General features: G+C 28.0%; 1 protein-coding gene across 1 annotated transcript in view; it reads left to right on the top strand.

Moving 5' to 3' along the window:
• Positions 1–1,293: 1,293 nt before the first annotated feature.
• Positions 1,294–16,377, top strand: part of LOC108556386 (netrin-B-like) — a 32,358-nt gene continuing 17,274 nt past the window's right edge. Inside the window, exons 1-3 of the mRNA XM_017912476.1 lie at positions 1,294–1,333; positions 1,492–1,641; positions 9,148–9,231. Coding sequence (XP_017767965.1) covers positions 1,294–1,333; positions 1,492–1,641; positions 9,148–9,231 — 274 coding nt within the window. The remainder of the gene's footprint in view (positions 1,334–1,491; positions 1,642–9,147; positions 9,232–16,377) is intronic.

The following is a 16,377-nucleotide window of genomic DNA, read 5'->3' as shown; positions in this document are numbered from 1 at the left end:
GGATACTTTACCGATACCTTTATTTTTTTTTATAATTATAAAATAAAGCATTTTATAAATTTTAATCAGTAAAAACTTATTTTAAGGGAAATAGATCTCAGTTATTTTGAAATGCACATGGAAATGATTTGGAAGTAAATAATTTATATTTATTACATAAGCATTTACTCTAATGTTCGACTTACATTTAGTTTATTGTAATATACTTATTTAGAAACGACATATTTAAATAGAGATTAACGATGGAGACAAGAGTAATACAGAGCTTGACCAACTTGTGTAGATATTATCATTACCATCTCACGCACCAAACTGAATTGTTTACTAATGGACACTATCTATATATTTCAATACCCTACTTCTATTATGTTAATCTAAAATTTACCTCATATTACATTCATGATATATTTATATTATGAAATCTACAAATTATTTAAATTTTATAACATCGCATTATTTATACATCCTTTATTTGTTTAAAAAATTTGACATTTTCTAAATTTAAGGCAATTTTTTTGACTTTAACTCTTTGAAGTTCCAAAAAATACGTCATTTTGTCACCTAAAAAATTTGAAGATGGAAACAAGCTTTTATCAAACCTTGATTTTGACATTACGTATGTCATTTTTGACAATTTAAAAATAATTAGATAGAATGAAATTAATTACATAATTATCTCTTTACAATACATATATTTAAGCCTTTGAAACACTCAAATTTAGAATATCTTCAATTATTTAGTTATACATTTTTATTGGTTGCATTTTGACCCAAGCCTGGCTGTTTGAACCTGACTAATCGTGGAACAAAATATATAAAAATAATCCCCACAAAATGGGACGGATTTTATGTATACAAGCATAATTATTCCAATTCTGTATTATATTGATTAATGTGGTATAAGTATAAAGAAGCTATTTTTTCGTAGTTTGAAGGTAAAGTGAAAATACTGAATGGAATAAATTCCAACGCTTTGAGTCAAACTACACAGACGACATGTAATTATTTATGTGTCGCTTCGAACATCGCATTCCATAATATTTACTACAACGTACTTATTCTCCTCCGTGCATAAAAGAATTAATAAGGAATCTTGTCGAAATGTTAGTGTCGTTGCAATTTATTGATCAAGGCGCCTAATTTAACGTGAGAGAAACGTCAACAAAAATAAGATAAACGACGTCAAATGCAGTCAAGAAATCTGTACTTGGATTGAACGCGGCATTAAGACATTGTCGAGATAATTCAGCCCAGGTAATTCGTAATTTATTTATGTCAAAGACAAAACGGAGTATGGCCGAGTCCGTGACTTACATAAAGTCGGTAGTCGCGTGTAAAGGCTTTAGTATAACCCCCCCGCTGGGTCTTTGATGGAGATCCCACTTATTTTTTACGACGTTTATGGGTGAACCACGAATGAAAATTACGACGCGCCTATTATGTAATTGCGAGCGGTCCCAATTTGCTTATGTTTTGCTTTGTTTTTTGCAGCCTGCGATTGCCATCCGATCGGAGCGTCCGGCAGGACCTGCAATCATCAGACGGGACAATGTCCTTGCAAGGATGGCGTAACGGGGATTACGTGCAACCGCTGCGCCCGAGGATACCAGCAGAGCAGATCCCACATAGCACCCTGCATCAGTAAGTGACGTTTTACATTGACAAATTGTACGGTGCTCGGAGCCAAACGTGGCGAAGCGAGTAACGAAATCCCAAACGGAATTCCTAATCATTAATAATCACTAGAGGATTAAGAATTATTACTACTGAGATGTAATTTTTATTTTCGAATACACACAATCTTGAATAATGTAGGTTTAAATAAATAGACACATAATACAAAGCTTCATGTATCTCTATTTTTTTTAAATTTAATTTATTATTATCATTTAGTCATATTTTACCACTTAGAAAATAGAAAGTAATATTCAGATAGTTTGTATGAATTTATAAATTTTAATCCTTCCTTCATAAAATAGTAAATTATAAAATGGTAAGTCATTTTCCAACAATCCATTTATTTATTAAGTATATTTTCTGACCGTACTTTTATCAAAAAAAGAATGCAAATATATTTAGAATATTTTTATTATCAACACATAATGAATAACAAGATCATTCTGTCATATCTTATAACATATAATTAGAAATTAATATAATGGTAATTTGTATGAATTATTAATTTTAATATCGTCTTCGTAAATTATAAAATGATAAATATTTTTCCAACAATAAATTTATATATTAAATATATTTTTTTGACGTTTTTTTTTTCATTATAATTATTTCAAATAAAAAATGCAAATAAATACAGAATATTTTTATTAGCATGTTATAAATGAAACCAAGTACTGTATGTATTTTTATTTATTATTCCCAATAGCTAAATTAAATTTTAGTAAGATTTTTTTTGTTCCTTTTTCAATATTTGAAATAAAGATTATGTATTGCGTTTATTATCGGATATACATTATAAAATTGAACTTAGAAAAACGAGAATTAAACAGGTAGTGTAGTGTATTACTTATATTTAATAAATAAAAACATATATGCAAAACCTGGCTACAAGGTGCTAGAAATTTTGTTTTATCTTCGATTTTTCATTTTTTTTTGTTGAATAATCATTTTTTTTATACGAGATAAAAAGTTGCCAAACAATTCCACGTTATTGTGACTTACTTATGTTTTATGTGATTATTACAAATGTATAGTTGAAGTAAAATATTTTAATTAATTTAGAGCCTTTCTTAGCGGTTTATGATTGATTTTGTTTCAAATTGTTAAATTTCCTTATTAATTAGTATAATAATTTCAGAAGCTATCGCATTTTTAGCATCAACTTTAAAATCATGTTGTGAGAATTAAAACTTCTCTTGTTGTTCAATTCAAATCAAAACAGGTTCAAGTTCTTAACGTATAATTACCATTAATTAATAACATTTTTTAAGTGTAATATTTTAAAATCGTATATTTGCTTGATTATTTAAAATTATAAAAATATCATTAAACTCATCTGTTACATCAAGTTTAGTGTTTAGTTTTAGTTTAGTGTTAAAATATTATATTTATTGAAAAACAAAGTCTTTTAATTGTATTTAAATTATTGAGAAAAGATTTACTTTATTTACACAGGTATTTAAAAAGCAAGTTTTTATTTAAACAGATATAGTATACATGTGAAATTGAAAGTGAAACCAATTAGTAATTAACCATAATTGGTCACATGCTGGTTCCCATAAACGTTGATACGCTCGGCAAAGTATTTTTGTCCGAAGGAAATAATTATCTGCCGATCATAAAACTTAATTGAAGCTCCAATTAAATACGAATTCGAAACAAAACCGAAAATTTATTTCGAACAGATACATGCAAATACGACATCATAAATATCGAACCGAGCAAATTCACATCGACCAATCCATTAAAATTTCTCTAATTAAAATGTTCAGATGTTTAAATCGATAATGAATCTGTTTGTAGATATCTGCGTAATGCAATCTGCATTCCTCAACTCTTACTCTTTATTTTATTAACATTTTAATGTAACTTGAAGGAATAATTAGCGTTATTTTCTAATGACTTTTAATTACTTGTACTCTTTCTATACTTTCATTCAATTTGAAAAAGATTCATTCATAAATTTCATTACTGTTTTTTTCGTAAATCCTTTTCAATTACACTATGTGTAATATTTTTCAATTTATTTTTATTTTCATTCAATTATATGAACCTTTAATGAACATATAATTTTGGTTTTTTGATATTACTTTAATTGCAATAAAATAATTTTAAAATGATTTAAAGAAATATCAAACATTTAATTTTCTTATACATTTCTGATTTATTTACTAAAGACTTTTAATTCCGAGTACTTTTTTTTACTTTCATTTAAGCAAATGCATTTCAATAACAATAGCAAACAAAAAATATTCTTATTAATTGTCAATTTATATACTAAATATTTTTTATTACGTGTACTCTTTCTACTTTCATTCAGTTTTATTAATAAATTTCATTCAGATTTTTAGAAAATGCCTTGCACTAATATCATTTAAAAAAAAATAGAAATTTTTTTTTTTTAGAAAATAGTCAATTTTAATTCATTGACAATTTATTTACTCAAAACTTTGAATAACGTATCCTATTTACAATTTCATTCAATTTTATTCAACTAAGTTAATTAATAATTTTATTTCTGACTTTTCAATTTTTTCAAATAATCTATCATAATTTCATCAAACAGAAATAAGTAAGTCTTCGTATTTCGATTTACTTTCGATTTAATTCAAATGTAAATTATAACCATTGATAAATATTTATTAGCAATAATATTATATAAAATACGGAAATTTTCGATTTGATGTATACATATCCAATTAAAAAAATAAAGAAATATTCCTAAAATATGGTATAAATATCAAATAATATGATTACGTGATTGTTTCAAACAAACTTTTATTTCATGTCTCGTAAACTATATTAAAAAGTGCTTTAATCTCTGTAATAAATATTGAAATCTGCTTTGTAAAATCTAAAACGCGATGGAAAAGAACGAGGCTTTAATGTCTTAATAAAGTTGAACATTTGATAATGACGATGATACGTAAAATGCAACGAGGATAACGATAAGAAGAGAGAAGTGGATAGAGAGAGAAGAAAGGAAGGAACGAGGAAAAATAGTCGGTCTTTAAAGTGTTTATTTAACTAAAGTTTTAACTTCCCGTTTGGCACTTCAAAGTGTACACTGGCTGCACTCGTGTGCACGACATGGTGTGGGTGGAGATAATGAAATTATGTGCCCTCCAGGTTTTGTTAATTTACGAGCTTGTTGCGTTATTAAAACGGAACGAAAGAGGCCAGACGTGAAATTCCAGAATAAAATAAAAAATAATCAGAAGAAGAAGCGAAAGGAGACGACGAAAAACAATATGTTGCGTAAAGCAAAAAAAATACCGCACAAAGGCATCATCTCCAGTCTCGAACGTAAATAACGATTTACTTGTTGTACATCATTTCTGTGTAGAAACAAATTAGGATTTAAATAAACTCGAATGGGTTTTCTGAAATTTCTGATGAATTTCCTTACCATAAATACGTTTTCTCATCAAATAATTTTTCTTGTTATTTTACATCTCTTATTTAGCATCACTTACCATAATTAAGTAAGAAATTAATATTCACTCACGCAAAATTTAAACGTAATTTAAGGAATGTTATAATCAAGTTTATTTTCAATTAGCATAATTAGCGTAATTGGTGTTATAAACGAATTTTATTAAACTTTTCATCAACAAATATATTTCACCTGTATATTAGTACATTGTCAGTTTTAGTAGAATATTTTTAAATTTTATATTAAAAAACAAAGCAAAACGTAGTAAATTGATTACATTATTTGAATTTTTTATTAATTGCGTTAATTTCATTAGATAACATTATTACATAAATATTACATTCGATTAATTAGTTTAGAATTAGTTTCATAATAACTAATTATCATTGCATTAAAAAGCAGAACTACTAATTCACTTTTATTAGTATTAAATTAATTAAACTATTTAGATTTAAGCCATTAGTATTAAATAAAATACAATATTTTGTTTTTATTCATTAATTTTTCTATTCACAAATTTTCTATTAATTATTATTGTTTACTATTGTTCGATTTTCCATATGAATGAAATAACAGAAAATATTAAACAAAAAACTATATCAGTAGTTAAATCTTTGTTATAAATTGTGTGTATTTATTGTAACTAAACTCAATACAAGATAGTTTGTAAGAGGAAGAGAGGTCAAAATACTCGGGAGAGGCATTTCGGGCTCGAAAACATGTAAAGTCGAAATAAAGTGTTTAATTTATTATATGCATACATAGCAGGGAAGGCCTTTAAAAATGTGAAAAGAATGGCCCATAAATATATGAATTTAAATAGAGACGAACACAGACAGAACGCCGTTTCCTCCGTACCGTTTTTTTCTCTTATTATTTCATTCCTCGATTTTATTATTGAAGCAATTTAGGGATAGAATCGAATTTGATTCAAAAAGTCAATTCTTCCCAAAAAATATTTTATTTTCAATGTAAAATGTCTCTATTAGAAATAATATGTTTCGTTTCAATAATAACATTTAATATAATAAATTATTACAGAAATTCCTCGCATAGTGCGGTTTGAAAATTTCAAACAAATTCATTGAACAACATAAAAATAAATTCTAAAAAAATAGGATACAAAATTATTATTTATACAATTATACGTTGTTTCCTCTATACAGTCAAGTCTCCTCTTGCGCTGTTTATTTTTAAGTCGTTTTAAATCGTCCTCGTCCTAGATTAGTGCAATTTCAAACAATGCGGAATATTTCTTGAATTGACCGTACTATGCGAAAAATTGCTGTATTTAGTTCACCGATTAGTCCGGTTTCAAGTAGTTCTGGATATTTGTATATGATTTTCTACAAATCTTGATTTAAGAAAGTATGTTTTTATTATATTACATTAAATTGCATAAGTTATATATAATTATATATAATTTCAATAATATTATTTACTCTTTGAAATCACGATTTAAAATAAATAAGTATATATTTTTTTACTAGAAACTATAATAAAATCAATTTACGGACAATGGTTCAATTCTGTAGATCTGCTTAATTCATTATACCCGATGGCATTGTTGGTTATTTTATTTATTTTTTAATCTAAGGAATTTCAAAGCGGTTTAAACAGATGGTTATCTGATGGGGGAGCCTCGAAACAGACCGATGCGGAAGATCTTCCTAATTCAACATCAGTTTCTTGAAAAGGCCACTCTTGTTGAAAGAGGTGTGGAGGCATTGTTATCTTGCAGAATAACTCCTCCGCGGCGCATCTCTTTTCCTTATTCCAACTCTCCGACGTTTCTTTAGTGATCACCTCTGAAATAATAATACATTGAGGATGCATTTAAAAAAGTCAATCCTTTTAAACGCCGTGTTCCTTTTAAATTAAGTAATATATTAACATCAAAGACACTTATACAACATTTATAAAAGTTTTTAAATTGTTTTGACTTTTAGTCACATGTACTTTAAGAGAAAAAAAAAACATTTATTTAAACGATGAGAATATTTATGAAACTGAGAAAAGCGATAAATAAGTTTTTAAATCCAGTTTTTCTCATCTTAATAATTTCTTAATTTATAAATGTTAAAAGTAATCTTTAAATTATTAATTATTACTAATTTTATAAATTACATCAATAACACTTTCATGTAACATTCCCAATATTCATATATTTACATATTTAATACACAATGTTTATTTATTTACTAATTTTATAATTACATAACTTATAGATAAAGATCTTGTTTTATAACTTGTTCTTTAGTATGCAGACATACTGTTCAATACATAGTTTACGTTTATGATTTTGTGTTTTCAATTTACGCAGTTATTTCATAATAACTGGAAGTAGAATTAGTATATAAAATACAATTTATATATTTAATAAATTTAAAAATTACTATTTTATAAATTCTTAAATAAAACATTTACATTTCTACAACTTCAGTATCTGCATTTTAATATTTTAATACAGAGATTACTTTTATGGAAAATGTGTTTTCAATGTACGAAGTTTTGAAACGAATTATTTCATAAAAAGTTGAGGTAGTTTTAGTATAGAAAATACAGTTTAGATATTAAAAAAAAATATAATTAAATTATTTATAAATTCTTATACAAAGCATTTACGTTTCTGGAACTAGTACTTCAGTGTGACTGGATATTCATTTTTAAAATAAAGATTGGAAAATGTGTTTTCAATTTATTAATTTACGTTTTACGAAATATATTATGCATTGAATTATTGCATAAATACGGGAAATAGTTTGGAAATAATCAAATGTTTATTTATAAGTCATTTACACCTTTTATATAATTGATTATGTAAGATTAAATAAGTTTTTTTTCTACTTGGGTTATGATTAATTCTTCCTTTGCATGTTCCGGATGTTGGCAATCATCACAGCTAGTTTACTCACTGTAATTAAATAGTGAAACTACCTCTACTTTGTTTACAATTAGTAGTCGTGTATTCGTTTTAAACATAATTATTGTAATTAATAATTGTTACTTTCATGCTTAATTTTCATAATTAATTTTTACTTTCTTACATAGGTATTTAGTAATGATATAACAATGATTATTCTATTTTCATTTTCATTTATTAATATACTTTACTTAATAATATTTACATTTTATTTCATTACACTCTGTAAATTCCCTATAAATGAGTATTAACGATTTTTTTGGTACATTCTCTTTGTTCGCACAAACGTACTCTAAATTCATACGAAACTACATTTTGTCTTTGAATTTTATTAATATTAATTCACTTATAACTGCATCTATTTACAATTTTTTTGATACATTTGTTACTTTGTTTGCATAAAGATATTCCAAACATTTTCATTGAATTATATCAATGGGACATACATGTATTTATGATTTTTTACTATATTCGTCATTTTGTTTGTACATACGTACTTGAAATTCATACTAACGTACACTCTGTCATTTGATTTTGTAATGTGAATTCCCATATAAATGCATCTATTTACAATTTCTTGATACGTTTGTCTCTTTGTTTGTACAAAACTACTCCAAATTCATACAAACGTGCACTTTGTCATTAAATTTTGTTAATGTGAATTCCCTTATAGATGCATCTATTTGCATTTTTCTATACATTTGTCACTTTGTATGCACAAAAATACTCCAAACTTCATGTATTTATGTTTTTTTTATTATATTCGTCACTTTGTTTGTACAAACGTACTCGAAATTCATACGAACGTACACTTTGTCATTCTATTATGTAATTGGACTGCCAATTTGCTTATAATTGCATATATTTATGTGTTTTTTCTACGTTTTATTTCGTATTCGAAATTTATATGAATATACACCTTGTAATTTGATAGTTGTTTTTTTAATAATATCTATAATATAATATGGTAGAAACGTAATTACATAATGATCATCTCATGTAATAAAATCCTCAGTTTTGCAATAGGAATGGAAAGTGTATCTAGGCAGTATTTTTAGTGTTATTTTTATGTTTAGTAAGTGTTGTAACACATCATTTCTTGGTTTTCCAGAGATTCCGATTGTACAAATGATGGCAACAGAGGAGCACGACGACAATTACGACCGCAGCGACGATGAAAATAACGCGGCAGGCGGTAAGTAAGTGCTTCCACGTTTTTTTTTGTTTCAACAAACGTTTTTTCGCCCTTATTTTTCCAATATGCTTCCGCTTTCTGTGACTTCCGCTAATTTGAATCCACTTAGATCAAAAGTTTTTCAATTAAGTTGAATGTGTAATAGAAATCGGCGGGATTTTCAATTGAGAAGAAACGTGCATTATCATAAAGTTCGGTGCGACATGGGGAGAAGAAGATGATCATTTAAATATTGGATCTTCCCCCAAGTTGCGAACGTAAACAATCCGAAATTGATTCAATTATAAGTTTTCCTCTTTATGTAAGAAAAAACAGTGTATATTCGTATAGACTAAATATTGGGGGAGCTGCATTTGAAACCAAAGAAGTTTAAAATAAAGAAAACTTCCTTTGATCCGATTAGGTTAATTGTACATAAATAATGCGTTGGAAGACTTGGAAAGATCTCCCCTGATGCAGCACGTGTCTCTTTATCATTTAAGTTTTATTTCTCTTTGTTTCACTTCATCTTTCTTCTGTATAAAGACGTTTACTCTACTTATTCCTTTTATAATAAATTTTATTGCAAATTGAATTGTTATTTCTTTCCCCTTCAACCATTTTGGCATCCATTTTGAAACTAATCCGTTATACACTTACACCTCGGATCGCTGAGAATCGTGTCTCTCTTCAACTCTGGAAGAGAAAATTTTATTGCAAATTGATTTTTCGAAACGCCATAAAACCACTGCCTCGAACTGCAATTGCCAATAGTCATAATAATAATAATCCTCGTCATCATTTTTTTTGCAGGCGCTTTTATTTGTCCGACTTAACCAGAGGATAAATTTGCGTCTGGCGCAAATTGCTTTCCCACACCTCCCTTGATAAATCACCTGTCAACGGTTTTCGGACTGAAATTAAGATCTTTATTTTACCATTACTTTCCGAAGATTTATACACATTTCCTCCTCCATATATATTTTCTGTATAACATACAGCAACAGAACATCGCATTAAGTATGCAAAATACTTCAGTAAAGTGTTATAATTACGAAAAACTATTAGTGAAGATGATTTCACTAAAATTGGCTTCATTACAGCAAACTGTTATTATGAAATTGAGATATTACTATGTTGGAATATCTTCATTATATTTCCGAAGATTTGTTGTTTTCATTTGCTGCACAAGGATTGCGTGTCTTCATATTGGATATTATTTATTATCGCACAGTCTCGTGAGTCAAACTGGCGTCAAACAAGGCGCAAAAGTGTTGATAATGTTTATTTCCTGCATAAATACAGAAAACTACGATACACTTTATTAAGGCAGTTATTTTAATAAAACATCGGAAGGGTTTACCACGAAGCCATTAACGCTGCAAATTTAAATAATAATAGTGTCGTGCGATTAGCAGTATATTTTCTACGAATAAAATCCGATTTAATGAAATAATGAAAATATGTTCAATTAAATATTTACAACCTTTATAAATATGCATCATATTTTCTAAATTAAGTACATATTGAACAATGTTTTATTATTACATGCAATTTATAATTTCTTAGTTATGATACTTTCAAATTACTATTCTGATTAAATGCGAATTATAATTAAAAATTGTTTCCATATTCTTATTAATTAGGAAATAAGTTACTTAAAAACTAGTTATACAATAATGAATGCAGTTCAATTATTTAATCTTAAATATTGGAATAAAAATATTAAAGTAAAAATCATATAGAAATGAAAAACTATACTTATTTTCAAATGCTTCAGAATTATAAACATATCTGTAAGTACAAAAAATGTGTGTTTGAAACAGGACTAATCGAAGACTTTGAAATAGCATTAAAATAAATACAAAAAGAGACTTGATTGTATTCAATGAAAAAATGATCATTTATGTTATTTTGTGTACTAATTATTAAGAATTAATTTTTATTTAAATAAATTAATATATTTTTATTTGTTCCTGAGATGAGATCAAATATTAAAAAGACGATTTTTTCCCAGAAGAATTAACACTCACATCGGTCAACTCGTCCGCCACGTCGGTTGTGGGACGAATATTGACTTTTCAGACGAATATCAAAGCAAAAATTTCAACATAAATATCAGACTAATATCAAAAATACAAGTATGGAGTGTATTTGTCCACAAATGATAAGTTTTTAAACCGAAACCTTTATTATGTTGTTTATCAGCAAATTAACTTTTATGTTATGCGAAAATTAAGTAAAGGAAGAAAGCGCAACTAAAAGTTGATTTAGATTTAAAAAGTGAAAAGATCAAATTGACTGGATTGTAGCAGCTACGGGTTAATTTAAAACAGCACAAAAAAGTAAATTTATGTATAAAACAATATTTTGATGTACTATTTTTTTAGAATTAATTATTATTTTTCAATTAAAATTGTGTTTGCTATGAAAGTTTCAAATTGTATTGTGGTGAATCCGCATACTAATCGAAGTTGCACTGTACTAGGTATGCTTTTTTTCAATTTATTCGAGTTTATTCTATTTATGAAATATACAAGTATGTGCATAATATTCAATGAAATTCCAATTTATCACAATTATTAGAAATGTTCAATGCATTTAACACAGTTTGTCAACCACTCTAACAATGATTAATTTATTGAAGTATCAATGTGCGACGTGATTGATTTTTTGTAATTGGTTGTAATGAGAAAGCATAAAANGTCTTGTCCACGAGTTGGTTGGCTGATTTAACAAATAATATTTGTGTTATTAAGAATGCGTTTGGTGTCAGACATAAATCACTTAGTATCAACAATAAGCCACACACCGAGTTATGAAATATCGAAGATACATTTTGATTAATATGTATTTCGTATGCCGTGGAATCCAATAATTAAAAAGGCCATCCTCGCTCGACACGCTTGTCAATTATTTATTACTCGAGTCCCATGCATCATTTTGTTTGTACTTCGATTCATGCGTTCTCCATCTTCATCTTCTCTTTTTTATTATTCGTCGTATTGTAATCCACATGCATTCGATTACTTAACTACGTTCATTCATGAGAAGAGTACGAGGAACAAGTAGATGCATCCTGTTTGAGTGGAAAGGAGACAGACGGAGATGGAGGATATTAATCGCAGTTGCGGGCAGGACGCAAATTGCATTCTGGGCCGCACTTAAAATTCCAACTGCGGCAAACATTCATTAACTTAGATATTATTTATCGTGCATAAAGCTTTCTCGGCGCGCAAATAAAATAAATTATTAATAAATGACGTTTATTAAATATTCAAATTCTAGGTAAATACGAGTTATTAATTTTCAGGCAACCCAGTCGGCTTTGCTTTTAATTGGATATCCATCCTTTCCCATTTAATTATTATCATTCTATTTAATTGCTACTATTCAGACGTTTATCAAGGCGTTTCTAGTATTTTGCATCTTCTATTTCAAGGACTACTACACTTTTGCTGTTTATTAAATCTTATGACCAAGTTTACACTCAACATGTTTGTATGTGAATAGGATCATTACACTTTAGATTATCTAAGTATAAAATTGAAATTATTTATATAATGAGTAAAACTAAATAAGTTTATGCAACGTACTTCATGCTTACGACTTCACTATAAAAAAAATAATATATATACATATGGTAGTTTTAGAAATTATTATAATAGATGCACAACATGAAAAGTAAGCAAAAATAAACACATTATTAATGTAATAATTGCATTGGCTTATTGACCCTAAATTTTGTAATTCAATAATGTTACTAAATGTTTTAAGTTTGTAAAAATAAATTCGAAATAATATATTTTGAAGAAAATACAGTTATAACTCTAATAACGACACCTGAATATAACGAAGTCTGCAATTGTAAAAATAAAAACATTGAGTTTTAGAAAAAAGTCACTAAAATATGGTTATATGTAGTTTGGCACAAAATATGACCAGATGTTGTAATAGATGAAGTAAATTAGAAATGAAGTTATCTAGATGTCTCAATCAATAGGTTTCGTAAATTAAGAAGATGTTAGAATTGAATGTAGAATTTTTTCAGTGGATATCCTTGTTAGCAAATAAAATGAAGACGAAATTATAGAAGTTCGTGCCTAAAAAATGTTGACAACTATAAATTTAAATAGTACTTAAATGACATTGGAAAGGTTTAAACTTTTTTTAGTGAAAATAATTCTCAGTATAGGCAATTGTTAAATGAAAGAGAGAAAAAATCATAAACTGCCCATTTTAGACTAAAATTTTAAAATGTAATTTCACTTTGTACGCAAGTTAGCTGTTTATTTAATAAAACTTTTCTTTGTTCGAAAAAAAGCTTATCATTTCCTTTAGTAAGAAACTTATATCCATTATGGCTATATTATTTTTACCTTTGAAAACGAATTTTCGCTTAATAAAGTAACTTACCTATTCGTTAATAGAGGTATAAGTATATTGTTCAAATTAAGTGATTGCGATTATTTCTTTGTAAAATAAAGTTTGTTTATGGAAATAAAATCCTTTAAATTAAAAATTCGTAAAGCGTAAATTGTCTTGTATAATAAAGCATTTAAATTGCAATTTGTCCCAAACAATAAATAACAATTACTCTCGCACATTTAACACAGTTCATCCGTATAATACACCCTCTTTGTGTATATCTGCATTAACCATCATTATTTGCCTGCCAACTCCACCATTTCCAGTGGGGGAATCTCCACCTTGACTGGATTTCGCTATACATGGAATTGAATCTATTCTTCAATATACACGTTTGGCTTACTCGCAAATCCATGAAATCTGTCTGTAGCATTCATTTACTCTCACCCTCTATTGTTTTAATGAATTTCGTTTATCTGTATTAATTATATTTAGATTTATTTTTAATATTTTTATATTCCAAATATGTATTACTATATACAACATTCTACAACATTCTTTTACACACAGACTTTATTATTTTTCACTGCTTTTAATGTTATAGTTAAGTTAATTTAATTATGTTTATACATTTTACATTTTTTTCCTTTATTTTAAAGCTCTCGATTCGTACTGTTTTCAACAGTTGAGGATGTTGACAGAAATGATTACCCCCAATTACTAAATATTGCAATTTTGGCATCCAATAAACGTAAATTAATTAAATCTCTTAATTGTAATTGCCCCAAACAATATGGGCAAGTCTTAAAAGCGGCGGCATGTTTTTAATCTTCGTTGAATTTATGCGAGGGGGCAGAGTTTCGCCAACTATTCAATTAACTGTACTTCTTCTCCGATCCTATTTAAAACTTTTTCGTCGAGGTTTAATGTAGTGTTTAATAGAAAAATCTCCCCTCCTTATGTGAATATTGTTCGGAATGCGAACAGGGTGCAGTCGCCGGGAAAATCCACCCGAAACGAATTCGAAGCGATTTATTTTATTTTATATTTGTTTTATACGCTCAAAAGAAAATTTACTTTCCTCCTCGAGCGTTCGGAAAACGCAGCAGGCAGAATATGCACAAATAAGGTTTATAAATGGTCGACGGGATTATATTGCGTTTGCATGCATTTAGCCCGTTTCACTCATCTGCAAACATTAGAATCCATGCGAAATGGGAGGTAAAAAAACGAGAATAAAAAGAGAAATATTATATACAAAAGCGAAACGCTTGTGGCCATTTTGTGTTGCCGTGTGCAATAACAAATAAACAAACGAATGGTTGTGAAACGACATATGTTTTTGAGTAGGCACGGTATGTGCGTATTGAAATGCGGCTTAACGACTCGAAACGCGAAGGTACTTCGTCTGTGTTATGTTCTTTCTCGTTTTTTTCCAGCATTTATTTCAGTTTCGCTTCTTCTCAACGGTTTCATTTTTTTTTCTTGTATTTTGTCTGTTTCGGTTTGTTTGTTTGTATTTTTGTCGTTGCTCTCGCTCTCTCTCTTGAGCCGCCTCCCGCTCTCGCAATGTTGCCAACACAAAAGGGTTGCCGGTTCGGCTGCCGCCCCCGCAACCGCCACCCCTTATTACATAATCCTCATCTGGATGGATGCACGGCCGCATTTACATCCACCCCCGCCGCACACGCACTCACACATATACATCCACATGCACACTTTAATTATTAACAGGCTACAGATTGCTTGCATCCTGCAACCTATTAATGTAATACCCCGTACGTCCTTCCCCCTTCATCCCTCTTTAAACACCCGTTTTGCAACACTGAAGAGATTTTCAGTTTCTGCATTTGCTTTATTTACCACTTAATATTAAAACATTACTTGAAACTACTTATATTACAATATTAGCTATTACCTACTCAGTTTTATACTTTCAAATTGAATAGTGTCTCATTAGTGTATCACATCTTTCAGCATACGTAGTTAAACAAATGATAGTATTTGAATGGGTGATAATTTGGGTTACTGAACCGGGAATTCCCGGGAATTTTGGAAACATATATCTCAATATCCGGGAATTATATAAAATATGCAATTTATCAATTTTGAAATTGGTAATGATAACTCTAAAACATTTTCATGCAATACTGATAGACGATAAGCCGACTACTTTAAATATGACATATGAGCTTAATGCTGCCTTAATGTACATTTAAAATATTCAATCTCCTACAAAACGGGGTTAATACTAACCAAAGAATTCAATATTTTTGAAACAACTAGAAAGAAAACCACCAATTATATAGAATATATAAATTCTATATAATTCACTCCTCTCCATAAAACCAATAACTGAATGTGAGAAGACATTTTCCTTAGCATGAAATTTTGCTACAAAATTAAGAAATATACTTTCAGACAAGTGCTTAAATTAACTCACGTATTTAACAGCATATTTTTTAAATTATTTTTTTACTATATATATAATTATGTATTTTCTTATTTTTTTGAATTTCGTGCAATTGAAAATATATAAAAAAAATGAACTGAATTAGTTATAAAATAATGTATTTTACTTTTATTCATTTTATACATTATTTTTTTAAATTTCTCGAGTCCCGACAATTTCTTTAAACAGTTGTCTTGTAATCAAAAGAATATCGAGACTGAGTAACACTAGTGACGATTATTAATTACTGTTCTAGGACATAAATTATTTGATTAACAAATAAACGCAACTGAAAGATGTCATAATATTACAACTAATATTATTTTGACTAGGTTAATATCAACTCT

The sequence above is a fragment of the Nicrophorus vespilloides genome, unplaced genomic scaffold (assembly GCF_001412225.1).
Source record: "Nicrophorus vespilloides isolate i.1.1-1 unplaced genomic scaffold, Nicve_v1.0, whole genome shotgun sequence".
Classification (NCBI taxonomy): Eukaryota; Metazoa; Arthropoda; class Insecta; order Coleoptera; family Silphidae; genus Nicrophorus; species Nicrophorus vespilloides.
Note: the sequence above shows the minus strand (reverse complement) of the source record. Positions and strands in the feature narration are given on the sequence as shown.